Source organism: Hyperolius riggenbachi, chromosome 6 (genome assembly GCF_040937935.1).
Source record: "Hyperolius riggenbachi isolate aHypRig1 chromosome 6, aHypRig1.pri, whole genome shotgun sequence".
Taxonomy (NCBI): Eukaryota; Metazoa; Chordata; class Amphibia; order Anura; family Hyperoliidae; genus Hyperolius; species Hyperolius riggenbachi.
The window spans coordinates 58,066,795-58,092,466 of record NC_090651.1 but is presented as its reverse complement, the minus strand read 5'-3'; the positions used below and the strand labels follow the sequence as shown (position 1 = coordinate 58,092,466).

General features: G+C 44.1%; 2 protein-coding genes across 3 annotated transcripts in view; one reads left to right on the top strand and one right to left on the bottom strand.

Moving 5' to 3' along the window:
• The window catches only part of KANK4 (KN motif and ankyrin repeat domains 4), a 267,015-nt gene extending 266,212 nt beyond the window's left edge, over window positions 1-803 (bottom strand). The window contains exon 1 of the mRNA XM_068239357.1: window positions 780-803. The gene's annotated coding sequence lies outside the window, so the exon portion shown is untranslated. The remainder of the gene's footprint in view (window positions 1-779) is intronic.
• On the top strand, window positions 2-24,250 carry USP1 (ubiquitin specific peptidase 1). 2 transcript variants are annotated; one of them, XM_068239362.1, is made up of 9 exons: window positions 2-186; window positions 6,169-6,393; window positions 7,643-7,769; window positions 7,876-7,983; window positions 9,334-9,494; window positions 10,751-11,376; window positions 16,839-17,003; window positions 21,128-21,329; window positions 22,522-24,250. In XM_068239362.1, the coding sequence occupies exons 2-9, from the start codon at window positions 6,221-6,223 to the stop codon at window positions 23,249-23,251; spliced, it is 2,292 nt and encodes a 763-aa protein (XP_068095463.1). In that variant the 5' UTR covers window positions 2-186; window positions 6,169-6,220; the 3' UTR covers window positions 23,252-24,250. The 2 variants fall into 2 exon arrangements, with proteins under 2 accessions (XP_068095463.1, XP_068095464.1); XM_068239363.1 differs by lacking the exon at window positions 2-186 and adding an exon at window positions 302-541.
• The last annotated feature ends 1,422 nt before the right edge of the window (window positions 24,251-25,672 follow it).

The following is a 25,672-nucleotide window of genomic DNA, read 5'->3' as shown; positions in this document are numbered from 1 at the left end:
AAGCCGCTTCACGACGGCCCAGTGACGTCATCACGCTGGAAAAGGCGGGCTTCGGCCTGAGTGGGCGGTACCTGACCTGAGCAGCAGAGCCGTGTGAAGGGAAAATTGGATTTTTGGGAGATTTGTTTCCCGCCAGAGAGAGGACGGATGTGCTGAGGGGCGCCTGAGACTCGCCGAGGCCGACAGGTACTTATCTATGGTGGGGTTAGACGTTGCGTGCGTCCCCAGGGCCCCAGCCCTTCTCCCCGCCTCCACAGCAGTTTCAAAGTGCGCGCAACAAGCGGCCAGTAATGGCGGCCGTCCCCGCCCTTCAGCACGTAGCCTGGCTGGCTGCTGGGAGCGTGTGGCGCCGGTGTGCAGAGGGGACACCAGGCAGAGCAGCCTCGCTTCTCCCCTTATGAGACTCCTGAGTCTGCCTCTGGTTGCGCCAACTTTACCTTCCACTGCTGATAGTTCCATTCAATATCAGTTACTGGTGTACTGTGGCTGGGGTGCGCACACTTGTGCTGTTAGCTGCTAAAGGGGACCTGTGATGTATGAGGTGCGTACTAATGTCAAGTAGTGTGCATGAGGCGTATCTGATGGTTAGCAGTCCAGGCCTGTAATGTAGGTCAGGCGAGCAGGTGCCTTCCTCTATTTCCAAGTGATTTGTATCTCGTAGCTTGTGCAGCTGCCCTGTAATGTACAGTTTATCAGGCAATAACAGGTAAAATAAGAGCTACTTATCCGGGACTTCGTCCAGCCCCAAGCTCCCAGCATGTCCCTTGCCGCAACTCTACCTGCAGCCGGTGTAGTGCCTAGTGTTGTCCGGATCATGAACGATTCGGATCTTTGATCCGAATCTATTTTATGAGTCGATCATCCGAATCATCAAAATGAGTGATTCGGATCGTAAAAGGGGCGGGGCCAGACGCGACACGCCCCCTCTCAGCGGGCAGCGGGGTCCTGGAAGCAGAGCAGGGATGGATCGCTGAGTTGGAGGGGAGCCAGCCTTGCAGCCACACAGGTAGATGAGAGAGAGGGGACATCGGTGCCACTGCCAGATATGTGTAGAGCACACATACTGGCTGCAATGTGCTGCCCATTATAGGCTGGCTGTTCCGTAGTGCTGCACAGTGATCACATTGGAAACTTTTGGCTCAGCACAGCTCAGTAACTTTGTAGGCACTGTGATTGAAATATGATCCTCCTGCACTCGGCACTAAACAGCTGCACTTATCTTCTGGGAATTTGTGGAATGCTTTCTTTCACTGTGCGACGTTTGCTTTCAAAGTACACAGATGAGCATATAGGTGAAATACATGTAAAGCATATGATTGCAGCATGTGGGTATTGTGTGCAAACAAACATTTCTGCTCTCTGCTCGTCCCTCCTCCCTTCTCTGTCCACTCCCTGCCCTCTGTCCATCTTCTCCCCTTCTCTGTGTGTCCACCCCCCTCCCCTTCTCCTGTCCACAGCAGGGAAAGACCTGTCCTGCTAGTCATTTCACTCCGAATGCATCGGTAGTAAAATGATCCGAGATTCGGATCAAAGATCCGGATCTTTTCAATGATCCGATTCGAATCATCCGGATCATTGAAAAGATCCGAACTTCCCATCTCTAGTAGTGCCGAGTTGGCCTACTTTGTCGAAATGTACTACCTGGTCTAATCTGGTAGCGTCAATCGATTAGTCAAGGTGTCTAAATATGCAATTTTATCGGTATGTGCTACCGGTCTGCCTAACTTACTCACCCTTCTCCCCTCGTAACCCAAACTCTACCCCCTCTCCTATCCTAACACTAAACCTCCCATCTGTTCTAACGCTAACCTCCCTTTTCTACTCCTAACACTAACCTACAACTTTTCCTAACCTGCTTCTATGGGATGCTTAGTAGTAGTTAGTATCGACAAGCCGGCGGAATGATATCAGGCAAACTGAGCTCAAGTGCACATGCCCAGATCGGATTTCAGCATGTCTCGATAGGAAGCATAAATCGGCATTACACTGGTCGCCGTCTCTGCTATCCGGTCCGCGGTGATGACTGGAGGCCGGCTTGTACTGCGTCTGCGCTGCAATCATCGCCACGTGCATACGCTCCGGTCCACGTGGCTAAGATCAACAGTGCCGCTCGCGTAGGCGCAGTACAGGCCGAAATCCGAGTCGGCTTGACGTCATCACCGCGGACCGGGAAGCAGAGACGGCTAACAGCTGAGCTGCAGTGAGGGAAATGCTTGGGGCTGGACGAAGTCCCGGATAAGTAGCCCTTATTTTACCTTTTATTGGCTCCTTTAACTGAGAGAGATATGGATGTTTCCTTTTAAACAATACCGGTTGCTTGTCAGGGCTCTTTCACATCTAGAACACGTGCAGGAGCCGTTCTCCTGCACGCGTTGAATAGCCTGCAGCGTGTCATCGGAATGTAGCGGTGCAACGCAATCAGCGGCAGTAGTAATTCAACCCCACTTGAAAACGCTGGTTCCCGGCGATTAAAGGCTCTCGGGCGCGTCGAATTGAAACGCAGCGTCTGGTGTGAAAAGGTAAAATGAAAGTATATGGACTTCGGTTAATGCAAAGTTTCGACTTTGCGTTGAACCACAGAAAACGGGCTCTGGTGTGGAAGAGCCCTCAGTCCTGCTGATCTGTTTGGCTGCAGTAGTGGCCGAATCACAAACCTGAAACAAGCATGCATCTAATAAAGTCTGACTTCAGTCAGAGCACCTGATCTGCATTCTTGTTCAGAGGCTGTGGCTAAAAGTATTAGAGACACTGGATCAGTAGGAGAGTCAGGCAACTGGTATTATTTTAAAAGAAAAAAATCCACATCCTTTTCAGTTTAGGTTCCCTTTAGAGCACACCTGAAGTGCCCATTAGTCAAGTATCTGTTTTGTTTTGTTTTTTGACCCAAGGTGAGAGAGATATGGAAATTGCTATATTTATTTCCTGTTACACTATACAAATTGCTTGGCAGTCATCCTGATCCTGTGTGTCTCATACTTTTAGCCATGTACCCTGAACAAATATTCAGCAGATCAGATACTCTGGTTTGACTGGATTAGCCATATGCTTGTTCCAGGGTTTTTACTCACACTAGTTATGCCAGAATTGTATACAATGAACAGAGGCGCCAAAAGTATAAGATTAGATTAAATGAGCTTAAAAACCAATTTAAATGGCAAAATTGAAGGAGGAAGTGGTGGTCTTACCTCCCTCAAGCAGACACGACAACGACTGCGATTCAGACAGTCAAACACATTTATTAGGAACTCCAAAAAGAAATGCAACGCGTTTCGCAGGTTCAACCCCGCTTCATCAGGCAATATAGGGAGGAGTATCAAACAATCTGCACAAGGATTCAAGTTAAGCGCCTCTGGCCCATATGCAATTCCACTTTTCTCCTACGTTTTATCCTAGGAAATAATTTTTCATCTTAAATTTAAAATAACTTTCCAGCACTTTTAAACTGAAAAAGTACCGAGAAGTAAGTGCAAAAGTACTATCAAAATTTATTTTTAGTATTTTCTTGCTTTTTGGTGGCTTCAAAGGCATTTTATTGACACATTTAAAAATATCACCTAGGAGAAAACTCAGGAGAACAAGTGAATTGCATATGGCCCTCTGTCTCTGTATAGTTATGCCAGAAGATCAACATGTCTAGGTAACTGGTAACTAGGTAACCGGTATTGTTTATAAGGAAATAAATATGGCAGCCTCCATATCCCTCTTCAAAAAATTAAGGGAGCACTGTACATACTTTGGTGACTAATGGCATCCTTTGGCAGGCTGTGTCTTTTTGTTACATTTGTCAGATAACTGAATGCTGATACATTTGATTGCCAAGATCAGTAATGTGACTTAATGTTTTTTTTTTTTTTTTAATATTGGTGGTACAGATATAGAAATATTTGATATGTTAAATATGGCTTTACACCTTGCATTCTCAACCTTGTTTTAAACTTAAAGGACAACTGCAGTGAGAGGGATATGGAGGCTGCCATATTTATTTCCTTTTTAAGCAATACCAGTTGCCTGACTATTCTGCTGATCCTCTGCCTCTAATGCTGGGCATAGACGGGTCGTTTTTCCCTTATCAATCGAGCCGCTGATGGCTCGATTGATAATATCCGACAGCTCCAAAGACCCGCCGGATAGATTCCCTGCTTGACCCCGCGCAAGCGGGGAATCGAGTGGAAGATGAGGATCGTCCGCAGGGACGAGCGGGAATCAATCCGGCTGCGCGCGGGGACGCGGCGGGAGTCGATCCGCCAGGTCGACCCGTGTATGCCCGGCATAACACCTTTAGCCCATCTGATCAAGAACGCAGCAGATCAGGTGTTTTTGACATTGTCAGATCTGACAAGATTAGCTGCGTGCTTGTTTTTGGTGGTGTTCACACCCTACTGCAGCCAAATAGATCAGCAGGGCTGCCAGGCAACTGGTATTGTTTAAAGTGGACCTGAACTCAGAACTTCCTCTCTGCTCTAAAAGATAGGCAACAGCATAATGGCCTTTAAAGAAACACTTTTGTTACAGTTGATATAAATCTGCAGTCTTCTTCCTGCTTTCATGGAAGCAGAGATAGGGTTAAAATCCTGTTGGGAAATTATCTGTTCTGCTGAGGTAGCCAGCTGACACGGTTGCAATCAAATTACACTTGTGATTAGTCACAGGTGAGGAAGAATTACGGTTGCCATACATCCAGTAGAGACAAATATCTCCAATGGAATCTGATAATAGAAATATCTGTTGGCTGCCCATACACCACAGGACTTGACTCAGGCAACCATGTGGGGCACGTGTATGGACGGAGCCGTCGAACATGGAAAGGTAATGTATATTGCATGGGGGGGGGGGCACAATTTGAACATTAGGAGGGACAGCGTCAGGGGTTTTGTTTGTTCTGATATAGCTCACTGTTACCACCGGGCTCCCAATCGACCACAAATGCCTGACATTTTGGATCCTGTCCGATCAACATGTTCGGCCTGAAATTGGTCGCATCGTCGCTCGGGCATGCACTTGGCGGCACTGATTTTTATCCGATTTGATAATTATCCAATCGGATGGTCTGTCCGCCACAAAGTTGATAGACTTATGGGCACCTTTAGACAGTCTAAACTAAGGGCTTGTTTCCACTGTTGCGACGCGATTTCGGCCGCATTCCGACGCTTGTAAAAACGCATGCGGATGCGTTTCCACATGCGTTTTTACCTGCGATTTCGCCTGCGATTTCGCATGGCAGGGTGCCATGCGAAATTAACCATGACACTGCCAGGGCTAAATAAAATTGAAAAAGGTGCGAAATCGCACGCGAAATCGCGGGTAAAAACGCATGTAACAAACGCATGCGTTTTTACTATTAAATACATTAGCGGCGATTCGCACGGATTCCCGACGCAGGCGAAATCGTTGGCTCTTTTGTGCGTTTTTTTCACGCTGAAAAAAACGCACCTCAACAACGCTACAGTGGAAACAGGCCCATCCACTTGTATTACATGTGCGGATCTGCATGCGTTGGACGCATGCAGATTCGCGATAGTGGAAACGAGCCCTAAGGCATACAGGGTGCATTTCTCTGTTTTCCTTCTGTCCTGTGCAAGAGTTCAGGTCCACTTTAAATGAAAATAAGGCAGCCTCCATACTCTTCCCACTTCAGTTGTCCTTGCAGTAAGAACAGTTTATATGTTCCCAACAAATTTTGTTCTTGAAAGTGTATGTCTTGTTACTGATGCTTCCTGATTGTTGGCATTTAATTTTTTGTTCAAACAAGTAAAATTATCGCATCATTTTATTTACTGAGAACAGGTGTGCTCAATGGCAAGAGGAGACAGGTGTTTCTTAGATTTGTGGGCTAGATAAAGTTGGTAAAAGATGTCGGGGTTGGTTTTGTGGTAAGTTCTGTGCTAAAGAAGTTGTAGAATATACTGTGTGGTTTAACACCACAACTGCTGAGTTAGTTTGCGCACCCTTTGTATTGGTAAAGACTCATAGAATAGGACTTATTTTAGGTTTTGCTTTTTTTTCAGTTTACAAAGCCTGGATGTACAGCCATTGGCAAATGCTGAGTGTATTCTGTAGTGGTCCAGTTTTTTTTTTTTTGTTTTTTTTAAAGCTAAAACTCATTTAGACTACTGTAGTAATCTTCTCTTGAAGGGATTGAACAATGTACTTTGTATTTGTTCTTCACAGGCACTAATCTTGATACGTGATCAGCCTGGCACTGGAGCCCACGATCAGCAAAATGCCAGGCGTTACACAGTGCGAAAGTCAGACTGTCCTGGCTAAAGCTAGTCCTACCAGGAGAAACCGCTTATCTTTACGCTTCTTCCACAAGAAAGAAACAAAAAGAGCATTGGACTTTGCTGAGACACAGCAGGCTGAAACCCAGACTGTAGAGGAGAAAGAGCCAGAAGTGTAAGTAAACTTATCTCCAGACCAAGACTTTGTGCATGAGGTTTGGTTCGTCAAAATGTAAACGGGTCGATTTCTAATATAGACATCCTTTGGTTTACAATTGTAGTACAGTAGAATGTCGTTATCAGAAACGTCTGGCTATAGTAATCTCGGTCACAGGTCCCGTGAGGTTTACGAAATTCAGGTTGGATACATACCTATGTAGAGCCTTCCTGTTCCTCAGTCCATCCCATCGTTCCTGCGATGTCCCCTGTTAAAGTTATGAGACCAGCTTGGTCTTTGGTATTCCTTGAGCAGCCTTCGGAAGTACTTGCATCCCGGAGACTAGCACATGTAATATGCAAATTCAAGTGAATTAATTTGCATATTGTGAGCTTGAGCAGATAGTGTGGTACAGAATTTTTTTGTATTAGTTTGAACATAATTACAGCATGGTCAGTCACATAAACTGTGGGAGTGCTTTAACCTCCTAAGTGGTATGCCCGACACTGTCGGGCATGCCGCTGAAGAGGTTTTGCTGGCCTCAGGAGTCCCCCCATATAAAACGATTAGGTTTTATGGCTGCATAAAAGGTGTTAGCTAGCACTAGGCTAGCTAGTATAAGTGTCCACAGCTGCCCCGATTGCATCCGATCCAGCCGCTTATACATTACCCAGGCTCTATCCAGCGATTGCCGCAGCCTCGCGCACAGCTCTTGTCTTCTCCATGGGGAGGATCAGGACTGTGCATGACGTCATGTACGACCCTACACATAGAGAAGACCGGAGCTGCGCGGGAAGGCTGCAGCGATCATTGGATAGAGCCTGGGTAATGTATAAGATCGGGGGGGGGGGGGGGGGGGTTGTGAACACTTATACTAGCTAGCCTATTGCTAGCTAACACCTTATGCAGCCATGTAACCTAATAGTTTTATACTGGGGGACTCCTGAGGCCAGCAAAACCTCCTGAGCGGCATAACGCTCAGGTTAATAAATGTTTAAAGGACAACTGAAGTGAGATTATGGAGGCTGCCATATTTATTTTTTCCTTTTAAACAATACCTGTTGCCTGGCAGCCCTGCTGATCTATTTGGCTGCAGTAGTGCTTGAATAACACCAGAAACAATCATGCAGTATGTGTGTATAAAATGTTGGACACATTAATATTGAACTCATTGACAAAAAATAGAGAAAACCACAAGTTAGACTCTAGCTGTAATTTTTAAAATGTTTGCTATTTTATATATTTATAATTCTTACACATTTTCTAGCCCTGATCAGGTAGTTCCTGCTGCTCAACTGTCTCCTTCTGTTTGCTGTGTAAAGAAAGAAAATCTGGTCCCATTTGTGGGTTTTAACAATCTTGGCAACACGTGCTACCTTAACAGCATTCTCCAGGTACGTTCCCATCTGTCTTTGTTGCCCTGTTTTGTCTTAGTTGTCCCCCTCCCAAAACTTTGAGCTAATTGTGTTTTTTTTTTTTTTTTTTTTTTTTGCACTCCAGGTTTTATGTTACTGCCCTGGGTTCAAAAGTGGAATCAAACAATTGTATGATGTTATTTCTAAGAAAAGAGATACTGTAAAGGATGACAAAGAACAGACAGCTGACAAGGTAAAGTGTTAATTACATTTGATGGTGACCTGTATTTAACTTTTAGGCCTGGTGCACACCAAAAACCGCTAGCAGATCCGCAAAATGCTAGCAGATTTTGAAACGTTTTCTTCTTATGTAGCGTTTCAGCTAGCATATTGCGGTTTTGTGAAGCGTTTTTGGTGTAGTAGATTTCATGTATAGTTACAGTAAAGCTGTTACTGAACAGCTACTGTAACAAAAAACGCCTGCAAAACCGCTCTGAAGTGCCGTTTTTCAGAGCGGTTTGCGTTTTTCCTATACTTAACATTGAGGCAGAAACAATCCACAATCCAAAAAATGCCTCACCCCGGGACTATGCGTTTCTGCAAAACGCCTCCCGCTCTGGTGTGCACCAGCCCATTGAAATACATTACCCTAGCGGATCTGCACCCGCAAGCGGATCGCAAACCGCAGCAGAACCGCTCTGGTGTGCACTAGGCCTTACTGTACTAAAAATAAATTATTTTAATATAACCTCACTTTAGAAATCCACATACTGTATTTGGCTTTTAGGCATATTACTGGCTTTTTGACGTACCTCAGTTTAATATTGAAAAAAAATGATCAGGGGAATTCTGTCATTGTCTGATTACCCTGTTTGTAAAAGCTTGTTGAATTGCATCCACTTTTTTTTGTTTTGGAACACATCTGTGGTAGTAGTGCTCAGCAACAAATCTTCTGCTTGGGGCATGCACAGTTCTAACTGCAGTGGATCACCCTGAATGTCCTGAAACCACTCCAGAGAAAGAAGCTATTTTGCAAACGGAGGCTAGTTATCTACGATGTATTTTTATGGGAGGGCTTTATTGCACATAGAAGAGTGTTTTTCTTATTGTACTGTTATACCTAAAGAATGGCTTCGGTCCTTAACGTGGTGTACAATTTGATTTTTTTTTTTTTTTTCGTGAAGAAATTTTGCAGTAGTAGGGTAATTATGATTGGCAGTAGCAGCCAGTGGGGGGGTTTCTTTGGATAGGGATAGTGTTTGATATTGCATTTGCAGCTGTATTAAAGGACAAGTGAAGTGAGCGGGGTATGGGGGCTGCCATATTATTTCCTTTTAAGCAATACCAGTTGCCTGGCAGTCCTCTGCCTCTAATACTTTTGGCCATATACCCTGAACAAGCATACAGCAGATCAAGTGTTTCTGTCATTGTCAGATCCGACAAGATTAGCTGCATGCTTGTTTCTGGGGTTATTCAGAACATCAGCCAAATAGATCAGCAGGACTGCCAGGCAAATGGTATTGTTTAAAAGGCAATGAATATGGCAGCCTCCATATTCCACTCAGTTCAGGTGTCCTTTAAAATACTTGTTTTTTTGTTACAGGATGGCATGAAAGAAGATTTGCCAGCAAGCTACGAGGTGATCTGCAGCCTGAGCTCTTTGGTCCATTCTGCTGAACACTTACAGCTTACCTTTCTCTTGAATCCGGAGAATTATGATACGGAACTAGCAGCACAGCCAAGGAGGCTTCTCAATACATTAAGGTATGATAGAGCAGCTTTGTTTCACTTTATAACTTTAGTGCATTAGAGTTTGAAATGCTCGTTGAAACTTCTGCCTGTATTTAGGAATGCTTCATTATCAAACTCTGGACAGACTTTCTAAGAGACCCATCTTCCTTACTACAGGGGTCCAAAATGTAATATGAGGGAATTTTCTAACAGCCGATCTTCCTTTTTAAACCGAGATTGTCTGCCACAAAAGCAAATTCCATTTACCCACTACTCTGTGTTCATTATGCAGCCTGGAACCTCACACTGCATTGCTAGCACTCCAATCTAATCAGAAATGTTTCTGCTGTAATAAATATTGTCAGCCTGGCTGTATTTGGTACATTGCTGACAAGAAGGAAGCGCGTCATCACCCCTCCCACACTCCTGCTCCTCATTGATTGGCTGAGGGCAGTCAGTGTGACATGATGCTGATCTTGCTGTGCTTGCTTACAAAGCAAGCTAGCTAGAGCAGATTCTAGAAGAAGAAAAAAAATAAGGGAGGAAATGTCATCAGAATTGGTGTCAGAGTGAACAAAAATGGAAAATGCTGGGAACAGAATTCTCTATTTACTATATAAAGTAATATATATTATAAAACTCACTGAAATAAAAACGTGGACAGTACAATACATCTGTTAAGTAGAATGTTTTTCCTTTCTTTCTGTCTTTTTCTCCTGGCATAGTATGGCTGACCCTGCTGCTTTAAAAGGAAGTCTCTTTTGTTATAGCCCACCTGCAGGCAATATACCAGGGGTGATGTGTGGCGGCCCCCATATGCAGAGTGCACTGCGGAGCATGTTGCAGAAGATAGAGCTACCTGTTTTTGCCCTGCTTGCTTCCTCTAGTGTTCCTGGCAGCTTTCTGAACTAGCTACTAGAGCTCCATGCTTACTGCGAGCACGTAGCAACCTGGAGCTCTAGTGGCAGGTATTGGCCAGGAGCTTTTGCACCACTTTCTATATCTTGTTAAATTAGACACCAGTTTTCCTTTATTTATCATGCGTGGGCTCACAAATACTGCAGTAATGGGAAATTAAGTACATCCCTCGTAACTGTGTTAATTGTCATAGATTTATGCCAGTTCCCATTTTCTCCTCTAAAGTGCTGTTCTAATGTGCTTCTCACATTCTTGCTATACTTGCTAAAGAAAATGTCTTGTATTTTCCTTAGATCTACACTGACATAATGTGTTAGGATTGCTCCTTGCTATGTTGAATGTTGCCTAAATTTACAATCCTGTCTCAACAGAGAGCTTAATCCCATGTATGAAGGCTATCTTCAGCATGATGCACAGGAGGTCTTGCAGTGTATACTGGGGAACATACAGGAAGCTTGTCAGGCTCTTAAAAAGGAGATGAAAAACTTACAGGTGACTAATAAAGAACCTAGCCCTTGTGAGACCCCAGCTGCCTCTTCGGAGAAACCTCAGGAAGAATCCGCCTGCTCAGGCACCGAGATTGAGAAAAATGAGAATGGGAAACGCAAGAGTGACAACGAAGTTGGGAATGCAAAGAAAAGGACAAAGTTGACAAAAGATCCACATCCAGAGGATCAGAGAATTACCCGATCAAAGAGGAAGTCTGCACCAGAAAAACAAGAAAAAGCAGAAGTTGCTAAAACGGCCACAGACAGCACTGCTTCTAATAAGAAATCCAGGTTAGGACTAAACTGGTTGAAGTCCGGCAAACAACCAAGCATTTTGTCTAGGTTTTGTAACTTGAGCAAAAACAGCAATACGCCTAAAAGTCCCCCAATTGAGCCTGACGCTCCCAGCATTAAACCAGAGCTTGAAAGGACAGAGATTGAGGAGGCGGAGAAGGGAAATGGCAGCTGCAAACAAGAGGAAAACAAAGATGTTGATGCTTCACAATCTGGTAAGTTTACATTCGTACTCCAGCTTAGTTTTATGTGTGGAACGATTTCATAAAGTGAGAGGGAGATGGAGGCTGACTTATTTCATTTTAAGCAGTGCAAACTGCCTGCTGATCCTCTTCCTCTTTTTTTTGTCTTCGATTCTAAACAAGCATGCAGATCATGTATTTCTTTTTTTTTTAACAGTAAAGTTTTTTTTTTATTTTTTTCAAAAAAAACATTACAACATAGCATGATAGAACCAATAAGAAACAGGTGTGGTTGAATAGGAAAACAATCCAGAAAAATTCCTGATACAAATCCACTTAAATGTCAAGCGTAGTACAGTTAAATGAACACTGTTATAGTATCAAGTTAGTGTTACATAATGGTTTGCCAGTATCCAAGAAACCACCCTGTGAGGAGGAAAGCGAGTAAGAAAGAAAAAAAGAGAAGAGAAAATGACCTACCGCATCCCGATTTGCCCCCGATCCCTCACTGCCGCATGGCCTAATCCTCATAAGTCTAGGAAACTAAAATTATTATATCAGTATTGGAATAAATTCTGAGTCCGTTGGGTCCATAATTCTGGCTTCCCATATGCCCCAAATTTTATAATATTTATTTGGGCATCTCCTATTTAGGTATGTAGTTTTATATAAAGGCAGAGAGGAGTTAATAGATTTGGCCCACATTCCCAAGGTAGGGACAGAAGATTTTTTTCCATAGCTTGAGTATTTCTTTGCGAGCTTGAAAGCAGAGGGTTCTGACTAATATTTGTTTGTGGTGGGCTAATGTATCCTCCTCCATTTTCCCCAGCAGTAAAAGACCCGGATCCAGCGGGAGAGCAACTTTCAATAGTCTGTTAATCATTGATAATATGTCTTTCCAAAAGGGGGTGATCCTTGGACACGACCAAAACATATGCACGAAAGAGCCTTGCGCCGCTTGGCATCTCCAGCAGACGTCTGAAAAAGATTGGTCCATTCTATGCATACGTTCCGGCGTGTAGTAGGCTTGATGTAAAAACTTAGTCTGGACTAGTTGGTCCCTGGCTGAGATGACCGAGGTCGGGTATAGTTCCAGGACCTCGTCCCAGTCATCCCTTTCCAATCCTGTCACCACCAGTTGCCATTTGTTGAAGCATTTATCTAATTTAGTGTTATTGAGAGTCAGAAGTGCTAAATATATTGCTGAGAGTACCTTAGGCAAATCTCTAGTTAAAAGTAATTTTTCTAGGTCGTCCATGGTTAGTGTCGGGGGGGATCTTCCAAATTGTGAAGAGTAAGCATGCCGAAGCTGGAGATAGCGGAAAAAGTGTGTGTTAGGCAGGTTAAATTGTGATTTCAAAGAATCAAAAGTTAAAATCGTTTGTCCCTGTTGTATGTGAGCTAGTGTTTTAATTCCAAAGTTCGCCCAAACTACTGGATCCGGTATAGTCATAAAGTGTTGAAGCTGGGTGTTGCCCCATAGTGGGGTATGTGGTGAGAGTACGTTTCCCCCTGCCAGCGGGGCCCTAGCCGCCCTCCATGCCTTCCACACCGTTAGCATAGCTTGCGTAGTTTGTGAAGAGCATTTAGGACCTCTATAGGGTAAATTTGTTAGTTTTTCGTATGAGCCCAGAATCGCAGCTTCTATTGTGGTTACAGGATTGGACTCATCTTGCGAGAACCACCAGCGGGTCGTTACTAGGATAGAAGCCCAAAAATATTTCTGAAAATCAGGCATAGCTAGACCCCCTCTGTTTTTTGGTAGACATAGGATATCTAGAGCTATACGGGGTTGCTTACCCGCCCAAATAAATCTAAGTAGGGTAGAATTCAACTTTTTGAAAAAGTTTTGTGTGAGCCAAATCGGGGATTGTCGAAAGACATAAGTGAATTTAGGCAAGTATATCATTTTTATTAAGTTTATTCGGCCTATCAGGGTCAATGGCAGTTTGTCCCAGATTCTGCATTTACTTTCCAGTGACTGCACTAGATCATGTATTTCTAACTGGATTAACCACATGCTTGTTTCAAATGTGTGGTTCAGTAGCCAGGAAGAGCAGCAGGGATGCCAGGCAACTGGTATTATTTAAAAGGAAATGCATATGGCAGCCTCAATATGCCTCTTGCTTCAGATGTACGTAAAAGTAAACTTGCAATTTATAGCACATAATTTATAAAATAATTGGTATTACTGCACTGATTTACCAAAATGCAAAATGTTTGTATATCAGTCTAAAATAGAGCCAACACAGCCCACATCAACACATCTGAGCACAAACCCATTATTTATTTTATTGCATTTATAAAGCGCTGACATTACGCAGCGCTGGACGTTAATTTAGGTTACAGACACTATTTAGGAGTGACAAACAGCAATATGACAATACAGGAATACAAGAAAACCAGATCACACAGCACAGTATGAGCAATAAGGTAATGCTTAGTCAGTCACTGGAGGGGAGCATGAGATTAGGCAAGTTAGGTTCACTCAAGTGCATCGCATGAGTTCACAGTAATGGAGGTGCATGATCAGGTAGGACACAAAAGGAGGACCCTGCCCAAAGGCTTACAATCTAGAAGGAAAGGTAGGGACCAGAGTTCAGCTGTGGGTTTAGAGCAATTGTGAGGGGTGGTAGGCCAGAGTGAAAAGTTGAGTTTTGAGGGCCTTGAAGATGTTGGAGGGGGCTGCCCTAATGGGTGGAGGTAGAGCGTTTCAAAGTGGTGGAGCAGCTCTTGAGAAGTCCTGGAGGCGTGCATGGGACTGTGTGATGTGGGGGGCGGTCAGACGAAGTTCATTGGAGGAACGGAGTGAGCGGCTAGGTGTGTATCTCTGAGTAAGATCCGAAATGTAGGTTGGACAGGTTTTGTGGACAGATTAGTAGGTCAGACACTATATATTGAATCTGAACAAGAATGAAAAAAAAATATATATATATATATCTATCTATATATATATATATATATATATCTATATCTATATCTATATCCATTTCTATCCATATCCATTTCTATCCATATCCATTTCTATCCATATCCATTTCTATGTTGTTAGGACCTAGTGATCACAATACCTAAACGACTTATTCATAAATACAGATATAGCCATTGTCATATGTGTCCATGCAGAACTATACACACCATCCATACACACAGGGTACTCACATTGGAGGGACATAATTCATATAGAAAGGGCCTTTAAAGAGAACCCGAGGTGTGTTTTAAAGAATGTTATCTGCATACAGAGGCTGAATCTGCCTATACAGCCCAGCCTCTGTTGCTATTCCAAACCCCACTAAGGTCCCCCTGCACTCTGCAATCCCTCATAAATGACAGCCGTGCTGTGAGGCTGTATTTACATCTGTAGTGTCAGTCTCAGCTGCTCCCCCGCCTCCTGCATAGCTCCGGTCCCTGCCCCCGTCCCTTCCCTCCAATCAGCAGAGAGGGAAGGGATGCAGGCGGGGACTGGAGTTCTGCAGGAGGCGGGGAGAGCAGCAGACTGACACTATAGAGATAAACACAGCCAGCTCTGACAAGCTGTTTGTCAGCAGCGTGGCTGTGATTTATGGAGGGATTGCAGAGTGCAGGGGGACCTTAGGGGGGTTTGGGATAGCAACAGAGGCTGGGCTGTATAGGCAGATCCAGCCTCTGTATGCAGATAATATTCTTCAAACCCACCTCGGGTTCTCTTTAAAATCGAGCTGTATGCATGTAAAAGTTAGTTCCAGTAACCTCAGCAGCATTAATATGACACGGACTGCAAGCTCAGTGTTCCAATACTGATAAATCCAGCGGATAGGGCACGTTAACCACTTAAGGACCGGGCTGTTTCTCGCTGATCTGTGCTGCGTGGGCTCTCCAGCCCACAGCACAGGTCAGGATAGAGGCAGGGCGATCAGACTTCCCTCCCCCCCCCTTTTTCCCCATTAGGGGGATGTCCTGCTGGGGGGGGGGGGGGGTCTGATCGCCGCCGTTCTGTGTGGCGGGTAGCCGCCCTCCGCAGCGTTGCCCAGCCTCCCTGTCCTTCCCTCCCTCCTATGGGCGGCACAGGACGGTGATAGATTATATTACCCACCCTCATAGTGGCATTAAATTTAAGTTGAAAGATTGTTTCACATGTGACTCAACATATGTCATATATGCATTAAAATGCCCATGTGGTTTACTGTATATTGGCCAGACGACTCAAAAAATTAAACGATTATCATCGCATAAACATGCGATTAGAGAATCTTTGACGGACCAAGCTGTTGCTTTCCATTTCAAACAGGCCAATCATCAAGTTAGCCAGTTAAGATATATGGTGATTGAACAAGTGGGGCCCCTTAGGAGAGGGGGAGATAGAGTGAGGAGACTGCTATACAGGGAGGCATACTGGATCAAAAAACTAGATACCATGGAACCCCGGGGATTGAACCGGGAATTAGATTTGGTGCCATTTATTTAGTATGATATCTTTGACGTATAGTTGCTCCGTGTATGCCTCCCTGTATGCAGTCCGAGATGAGACTATTTGTATGTGCTATCTTGCTCTAAGAGAAAAGTGGCAGATGTGTTATGCGGAATACAGTGAACGTGATCCTTGTTGGTAGATGGAGTGCAGAGCTATGTGGCTGCAGCTTTGCAATCTGCTTCTATATAGCATGTACACTCGACAAGGACCACACTATGATTAACATTGATGCGTAGTTAGAATAATGAAATATTCTCCCATTTGTTTGCCCCTTTTTTCCTCTGTCCGTTCCGTTAGTTTTGTGCCACAGGTTACCACTATATATGAGTTACGATCGGCTGCATTGTTTATATGTAATGTTTACACAAATTGCAGGTATGACATGAGTCTCCCCCCATTGGTGCGGGCTGCAGGGACACGCCCCATTCCATCAGCAACACAGAGCGGCGATATTCTCGCCGCCTGTGTATGCCGTTGTCCAGGATACGTGGGCGGGGACGCATGACGCTGCCTCCGCACACGTCATGCTTGTGAGTTCCCCATCAGGTCCGGCGGCCTGGTGGGAGGTGCTGCAAGACGGTCCTGGACTCAAAGGCTGTTCTTGTTTGCCCGTCAGAAGGTGAGTGTGGGAGAAGGGTGTTTACATATTTAAACGTACCTATTATTGGGATTTACTAGAATAGTTCCCCAACAGGTCCGCTCTGAGGACGGACCATATGATTGGATAGAATCTGTACATGCCCGTTATTGGTGAATTTGCCAACATGCTGTGTATAAAAGTGTTGTTAATGTCAGAATGTGTTATACTGCAGACAGCTTAGCTTGATAAAGGTGCTGTAATAGCTGCCTTTTGGAAATAAAAGAGCTTATACTTACCTGATGGTGCCGGTTTCTTCCATTGGAAATCTGTTACAAGCCAGAGTGTGGCTGGCTTAACCGAGGCACATCGTACTGTTTACAAGAGGAGTGCTCCACTACATCTCTCCAACTTACCGGTATATCTAGAATTTTATTTTATGCCTGATAATATAATTCATAATTATAGAGTCAACGGAGTTTGATCTGGTGGAGAGACTGTTCCAGGGCCAACTGGTGCTGCGGACTCGCTGTCTGGAGTGTGAGTGCTTCACAGAGAGGAGAGAAGACTTCCAGGATATCAGTGTACCTGTCCAAGAGAACGAGCCCCCTAAAGTGGAGGAGAACTCTGACAGTGAGTATATCCTTCAGTGCGACCTTTCTATGCTTCTCTAACAGCTCATGCACTTCATTGGCTTCCAAGTCAAGTCACGCTTGTACGCATTTAGTAGTAACAGTAGAGTAAAACTTCTTGCTTGTATGCATCTGTAACATGACTCACTGGAGGACATAAAGTATTCACGATACATACTTTAACATTGTGCTTCTTAGATCTATATATTGCTGTATATTAGTATGTAACCCCGCCCTCCCAGTGATGTTTAGCCTAGGCTGTGATGTCATGCAACCTTCTGCCCTAGAGCAGTGTGGGATGCGTACGAGAGGAATCGGCGCAGGAGACTTGGGCGCAGGATACAGCCTGTATGGCTTATCCCGCTCCTGCACAAATTCCCATTGATTTGAAATACTATTCCCCCTCCAGGCTGCCATGGATAGTGGGGAATGAAATAATTCGGCTTCCAGCAATTGCTGGCGGTCGAATTAGTGTTTTAGAAGTAACTTCAGCTCCGTCTTGTGACGGCGCTGAAGTTACTTACTGCTGCACCCAAGTCTCCTGCGCTGGAATGGCAGTGTTCGGTGTGGGATCCCTCCACTGTTGATTAGGGTTGCCGCGATTTACCGGTATTACGGTATATCACGGTTTTACAATGCATGATAACCGTACCGTGCACTTTTAGGAAATACCGGTTTAGGCTGCATTTCCGCATCCACCGTTCCGGCATTGTCCTGCTCTCCGTCTCCCTCGGCAAGCTCCCAAAGCTAGTTCACGATTGCGGGAGGCTTGCCGACATGTGTGCAGACTCTGGGTGGTGAAGCGCGTCCTGTGATGACGCGGCTGGAGCGCACACAGAGATCTTTTTTCCCCCGGCAAAAGTATCTGCTTGTGTTTTTTTTTTTTTTTTTTTTTTTTAATTGTGGACTGTACCACAAGAGCAGAGGGGGAGACACCAGGCGATTAAAAAATAACTACACTAAATGAGAAAAGGCTACAGCCCGTTCTCCCTCCTGCTCGATGCATGCAGTCTCCTTCCTCCCCCGACTGCAGAGTTGAGCTTAACACTGATAAAGATCAGTGTTCAAAGGAATGGCCAGCGCTCCTCCCCATGAAAATGAACACTGCCGCCCGCCCGGGAGAAGGAGAGAGAGAGGCACACTGCACGTGTAGGAGTTGAAGCTATGACGGCAGATAAGCAGCGCTGCTGTGGGAGAGGTGCAGTGTTTGAATGCAGCCTGTGTGTATATTTATGGCATGTGTATGATGTGTCCGCCTGATATATGTGTGTCTGCCTGATGTATACGTGTGTGTGTGGGATGTCTGAGTGATGTCTGTGTGATGTGTCATGATGAGTCCTCATGCCCACTGCTCCCCCTTGTTCTCCTCTGTCCCCCTACTTTGTAAAGAAATCCTCTGCTGCGGCTCAGCCCAGGACTGCACTTAATACATGTCTGCTCCCCTCATTTGCATTATATTTTTCAGCTCTGGTATCCTTTAAAGGAAACCAGAGATGCAGCATAGTGAAAGTTTTTTTTTTATACATACCTGGGGCTTCCTCCAGCCCCATCATGAGCACAGATCCCTGCCACGCCGCCATCCTCAGCCTTTCCTATCGCTGGTACTGAGTCCCGTAACTTCAGCCAGTCGCGGCCAGAAATAGTACTACGCCTGCATATATTATTCTCCGCCGGAGCGCAGTGCGCATGCTCAGACTGGCCGCGACTGGCTGAAGTTACGGGACTCAGTACCAGCGATAGAAAAGGCTGAGGATGGCGGCGAGGGAGGGATCTGTGCGCATGATGGGGCTGGAGGAAGCCCCAGGTATGTATAAAAAAAACTTTCACTATGCTGCATCTCTGGTTTCCTTTAAAGGATACCAGAGCTGAAAAATATAATGCAAATGGGGGGAGCGGACATGTATTAAGTGTTTAACAAAGAGTTTGTTCAACTTTGACCTGTTCTCATTTTATAAGGGTAGTTGTAATGAGAATAATTGCGTAATACCGTATACCGAAATACCGTCATACCGTGGTATTTTTTTTGACGGTTATCATACCGTGGATTTTCATACCGTTGCAACCCTACTGTTGATGCATGGCAACAAACTACCCATTACTTTAAATTTGAGCATTCTAAGCACAGCGTACTTTTATTGCTCTGCTGCATGTATTTTTGCATTCAGTGCTTGTTACAATAGAAGTTATTGCCGCGATAACAATATATGGGTTTATAAACCGCATAGAAGTCGTAAACCGTGTGCATTATGCGTTACTCAGTGCAGATGAGCCCTTAAAGGAAACCAGATCTAAAGTAAAAAGACGATACTTACCTAGGGCTTCCTCCCGCCCCATAAACGCGTGCGAGTACCTCACCATCCGCAATCGTCAGCGATATGGAGGCTGCCATATTTATTTTCTATTAAACAATACTGATTGCCTGGCTTTCCTCCTGATCCTCTCTCTAATACTTTTGTACCTGGTGCTCATAATACAATCTCCTGTCAGATTGGCAGACAATTTGATAATTTTCAATAGTTTCCAGTGGTTTTTCTGATCGATTTTTGTATAGAAATGATCTAATTGACATCAATCTGGACATGCAGATGCTCAGGTACTCTGACTCAGCTCTGCTCAGGTTTTGCTGGCTTAGCCATTTTCTTGTTTCAAGGTTTTGACTCGCACTATGTATTCCAGAAGATCAACAGGACTGCCAGGCAACTGGCATTGTTTACTAGGAAATGTCAGACTCCATATTACTCTCACCTCGGGTTCCCTTTAAAGGGACTCAGAGCTGAATAATTAAACATTTTATACATACCTGGGGCTTTCTCCAGCCCCATCCGCTCCGATCCCTGCCTGCAGCTTCGGGAACCGGGTCCCGTCAGTCGCGGCCAGCTACGCAGGAGAAGTGCGCCCTTTACGTATCTCTCCAGCAGCTACTGGAGAGAAACGCAAACAGTGCACTTCTCTTACGTTAGACTGGCTCTGACTGACTGAAGTGACGGGACTGAAGCTGCGGGCAGCGGAGGACGGCGGCGTGGGAGCGATCGGAGCTGGAGGAAGCTCCAGGTATGTATAAAATCTTTAATTATTCAGCTCTGAGTCCCTTTGGAACCCGAGGTGAGAGCGATATGGAGCCTGACATTTATTTCCTTGTAAACCATGCCAGTTGCCTGGCAGTCCTGTTGATCTTCTGGAATACATAGTGTGAGTCAAAATCTGCTCTGGTACACTTTAACCTCTGGCTGTACTGCACCTGCCTGAGAATGATCTGCAAAAAAGCCATGCACAAGTGGCTTCATGCTACATACCGTACATGTGCTCAAGAGCAGTACGGCCACGCTCATACATGGACAGGAGCAAGGCCATGAGAGCATGCAACAAGCCCTTGTCAAATATATCCAGAGGTATTTATTTATTTATTTTTTACTTCGGGTTCCCTTTACCCATCAGAGAGCATTCGGAAGCAAGTGCTTGAAAACTAGCGAAAGGGCAGAGGTTCAGCATATGGTTGCATTGATAGATTCAATACACTTTAAAAATGTAAAAGTAATCAGTTTTTTTAATGGTACACTAGAACGTTAGACACTGGAGCGAAAATAAATATATAATTAGTTGTGTAGTACGGATAATTACTAAAACATTAGTGGCAAAGAAAATATTCTCATATTTTTATTAGTATTCAGTTATATAGTGTTTTTTTTTATAACATTGCATCATTCTCTAATATTTGTAGTTTATATATTACACTCAGCATTTAAAATGACTACACAGTAGGCTAGTGAACTTTTGAACTGTCCTCTGCAGAAAAAACAAACCATAGTGCCAGACACTTGAGAATAACAAGCTTCAGAAGAAAGTTCTCTGCAACTTTGTAAGTCATGGAGAGCTCAATGGCTCTTTTGCATAGATAACTGGAGTTTCTCAACTCTTCCTGTACTGAAAACAATATTAGACTCATATCTGTTTTATTTTTGTAGCTGTACTACACATAAATCATTATATCCTTAATGTTTTTTTTGTTTTTTTTTAAAGAAATGGACACCCTTATTTGGACTTGTGTGCATTTTGAACATCATAAGATATTCTGTTTAGTGAACTTATAATCTTGAGACGTATTTTTTTTCCCCCCCCTTCTCATAGTTTCTCCAGATCCCAGAATGGAAATCAAAACTTTGAAGTGGGCTATATCTCAGTTTGCGTCAGTGGAGAGGATTGTTGGAGAAGATAAATACTTCTGCGAGAACTGCCACCATTACACGGAGGCGGAGAGAAGCCTTCTGTTTGACAAAATTCCAGAAATAGTAACCATCCATTTAAAGTGCTTTGCTGCAAACAATTCTGAGTAAGTCTGTTTGATCGACAGCCTATGGCAAGCCTTGTACTGATTGCACATCTGTTAGGCTAGATTCACACGGATGCTTGCTGGGCATTCTGCTGTGTCTCGGTCAAATGCTTTACCACAAGCATGCAGAAAAGCATTTGTAAGCTTTCACACCAGCAGGGAGATAGAGGTGCAGCGGTAGATGACCATAGAAGCACCCTGCTCAAACAGGAAAATAGGGATAAACGCGTTTATGGCTGTAAATGACTCTGCCCATTCACTTGAATGGACAGTGCTTTAAACTAGCACCGAGGCTGCTGTTTATTGCCCAGCAAGCACCTGTGTGAACTGGGCCTACACTTGAAATGAACTGACTCATGGACAACAGATTAGGCAATTTTGTGTGTTGAAATACTAAACAGCATTGGGTGGGTGCTTGATAAGTTAGGGTTTTGTTGCCATAACAAGTGTTCACCTAATAGCGTCTTTGAATACATACAGCTTTATAGATTTTGCATTGTGGAAAGGGGTATAAGATTGTTTTATTACACCTGTGTACTGTGCTACCTTAGTCACGTTACTACATTTAGCATGAGAAATGGGTGTTTTACTTGTAATTTCCTAAATTTTAAGTGACCAATAAGGCTGGGTTCACAGTGGTTAGTTGCATAACGCACACATTATAAAGCATGTGTGAACTGCAATGGAGACTGGACATAGACTTTAATACAAAGCCTGCATGCAGTGAGTTAGAATAACTTGATCCGTGTTAACCATCCCAGCGTTCAATTTCCCCAGGATTTCTGTGCAAACAGTGATAAAATTTATTTTTAAAACTTTTTTTTCCTGTAACTTGCCAAAATGTGTCAAGCAAGGGTCTAGTATACAGTGCAGGAGAGTATTGATGTGTATGCATGTTTATACTGTTCACAGCATGTTTTTTTGAATGGACATTTCTGTCCATACCGCTAGGGAGGTTAAAGCAGTACTGTACTGTGAATAGCCCTGTAGAATTGTATGGGCAGAGAGTTGACATGCAGAATTGTTCTGCAATGCAAATGAGCACTGTGAATAGTGCCTAAATGTTATGTTTTAGCCAATAGGGCATATCCTTAAAGGAAAATGTTGTTTTTTGTGGCAGTAAGAGGTAATGGAAAAATGTTAAGAGGTAAACCTTTTACACCTGTGCTCAAATGTGGCTTTGTCTTTGCAGGTTTGACTGCTACGGAGGTCTTTCTAAAGTAAACACTCCTTTGCTGACACCGTTGCAATTGTCATTGGAGGAGTGGAGCACAAAACCATCTAAGGATCTCTACGGTCTATTTGCAGTAGTGATGCACAGCGGAGTGACTATAAGCAGCGGGCATTATACTGCCTATGTAAAACTTAATGATCTTAGCAACTTGGAGCTAGACCAGATCAAAGCCCCCAGTGACCACCATGACATCATTAAGACTGAACCCTTAACTGAAGAAGAAGCGCGAACCTCTGAGGAAAATCACGATGGTGAAATCTCAGTGCGAACCAGTATGAACGGACCTCCATCTGGAAAAGTGAATAAAAAGGGGACAGATGCTGTCGGCCTTCTTGGTGGACAGAGAAGTAAATCGGACTTTGAGCAGCTCTCCACTCCCAAAACTGCAAAAACGGAGAGGGTTACTGGCAGCCTTTCTGACGACAAAGGATTAACTAATGCTAGTCTCAACGGTGAGCTCCATTCTGACAGTGATCAAAAAGCACAACCCTCCTCAGACGGACTACTCTCTGATAAGACCGCTATGTGCTTGTTACAAACGCTGAAAGAGTACGAGGGCAAGTGGCTACTTTTTGACGATTCGGAAGTAAAACTAACGGAAGAAAGAGACTTTCTCACTACGATATCCCCAAGCACTCAGTCAACCTCCACACCCTATCTGCTTTTTTACAGAAGACTAGTGGAGTAGTTTCCCCACACTATGCACCTTTGTACATTATGTAAAGTCTTCCACTGGTGGCATTTGCAGTTTTGGAAAGTGTGTGTATATGTATATAATTTGTGGGTTTTTTGTATATAACAGACCTGATCTGGAATAAGTCAGTTTCACACCAAAAACATGAGTCCTGTGGGAAGTTTCTTTGAGTGTATATTAAAAGTATATATGGCTATGATCTTGTACACAAACTTATGACACTTGAATTTCTAATTATTATTTTTTTTAATAAAGTTTCATATCCAAAATACAGTGGTCCCCTCAGGACAGTGCCCCTTCCAAGGCAGCTTCTATTAAAAGTGAATGGGAACTGATACAAAAAAAGCCAGATACTTACCTGAGTATAGGGAAGGCAGTCTTTCCACTCCTCTCTCTGTCCCTGTTCCAGCGATGGCTCCTGGTAGCAGTATTAGACCAATTTGGTCAAATACGGCTTGCTCTGGAAAGAAGGGGCTGCTCTGTACTGCACACACACTAGAGCCCTCTCTCACGTGCAGTATGGAGCCACCTGTCTTTGGGAGGACTCTGCTCCCGAAGACTTCTGAAGTCCCCCATGGTGGGGGATTCAAATGGAGGAGCTGCTGCTGCAACAAGGGCACCGGGAGAGGAGAGGGAAAGCTTTACAGGACCCAGAGCCTTCCCTCTCCTTATAGGTATCTGGCTTTTTTTTTTTTCTATTTATTCCCACTAGCTTTAAATAAAAATAATGGGGGTAATTTCAGACGTTGGCTTCGCCAAAAGCTATCTGTTAAAAACAGCAATAATGTATAGGCTTTATAAACCTATTTATTCATGAATACATAGAGTTCTGGCTTCTGTATGTTGTACAGAGTGTAACCTCATAGCATATACTGAGGTAACAGATTATATATCTGTGATGTTCTTTCTGGGCTGTTTCTAATCTTCATATATTAGAAAGTTTCTTATGCTGATTTTTTTGTTTTGTAATTAAAGTATTTCTTACTTTGTCTTGCTCTGTGTATTTTAAAGCAGTTTTTTCAGGTGATCACTGTTGCTTTAAAGTTTGTGAACTCTTTTGATATTTGTAACAGAAATTGCAGATTCAGATTCCTGGGGCTATAGCAAAGCCCTATAAGTCTTACAAGTCTGGAAGTTTTGTTGCTGAGTTCTGATTAGTAGCGACAGTAAGCATGAATTGAACCAGTCTGGCTGTGATTGCCAATCACACGGTCTCTACTAATCGGAACTCAGTAAAAAGCTTCCAGACTTGTAAGACTTATAAGGCTTTGCTATAGCCCAGGCATGGGCAAGCTCAGCCCTCCAGCTGTTACGGAACTACAAGCCCCACAATGCATTTGTCTGAGTCATGACTGTCTGTCAGACTTCTGCAATGCATTGTGGGACTTGTAGTTCCTTAACAGCTGGAGGGCCAAGTTTGTCCATGCCTGCTATAGCCCCAGGAATCTGCAATTTGCGTTTGGGCTTTACTATAGCCACAAGTACTGGGAATCTGAAAATTGTGTTTGACGTACCGTATATACTCGCAAGCAAGCTGAACCGCATATAAGCCAACCCCCCCCCCCAACTTTTTCCTGGAAAACCAGGGGGAAAAAAAATGATTGACCCTCATATAAGCCGGGGGTAGGAAATGCTGGCTGTGTGATTCACCCCCCCGTGTGTCCCAGTATAGTTAGTATAGTGGCCAGTATGGGTAGGTAGTGCCCAGTACAGCTAGTAAAGTGCCCAAGTATAGCTAGTATAGTGCCCCCCACCTCACACAACCAAACACAAACGTGATGTGTATTGCCGTTACTACGGAAACCGCTCTGCCTCCAGCTTCCTGTCATCACACAGCAGCTGCTGTGAACTATTTACATGCCTGGGAGACGGAGAGGGGAATAGAGGAAGCCGCACAGTAAGCTAATAGCAGCGGTGGATGCGGGCGGCCTTCCACCAATGAGACTCGCAAGGAAGCCGCCCCCCAACTTTTGGCCCACTCTTGGGGGTCAAAAATTCCGCTTGCTTGCGAGTATATACGGTATCTGAAGCTTTTGGATGGAGATTTTTTTTTTTCTTTTTTCCCCCTGTCAGCTTGATATATGTGCCCTGGTGTTGTATCTTGTTCTCATATCTTTACTGTGCTTTATTTTTTTTTTCCCCCCACAAAAGTCTTAAAGGACAACTGTAGTGAGTAATATGGAGGCTGTCATTTTAAAGTGAACCAGAGAAGAAGCACCCTCATGTATTTTACCATATTTATCAGTGGGAACATTAGAGAAACCGCCTACCCTGCTCTTTCAATCATTCACTGCTCAGCCTCCTTGTTATCAGCCCTGATAAAATGTCCATATCACTCTTGCTTCAGATGTCCTTTAAAACTTGGGACTCCCCCCAAAGGGAGAGGGATTCTCTGTTCAAAACGCCCACCAGGGG

Bases quoted from the DNA above. Each gene is read 5' to 3' on its own strand.
- USP1 (XM_068239362.1), top strand. From the start codon at position 6,221: ATGCCAGGCGTTACACAGTGCGAAAGTCAGACTGTCCTGGCTAAAGCT. The intron at 6,394-7,642 runs GTAAGTAAACTT...CACATTTTCTAG, and splicing joins GAGGAGAAAGAGCCAGAAGT to CCCTGATCAGGTAGTTCCTG. The intron at 11,377-16,838 runs GTAAGTTTACAT...TCATAATTATAG, and splicing joins TGTTGATGCTTCACAATCTG to AGTCAACGGAGTTTGATCTG.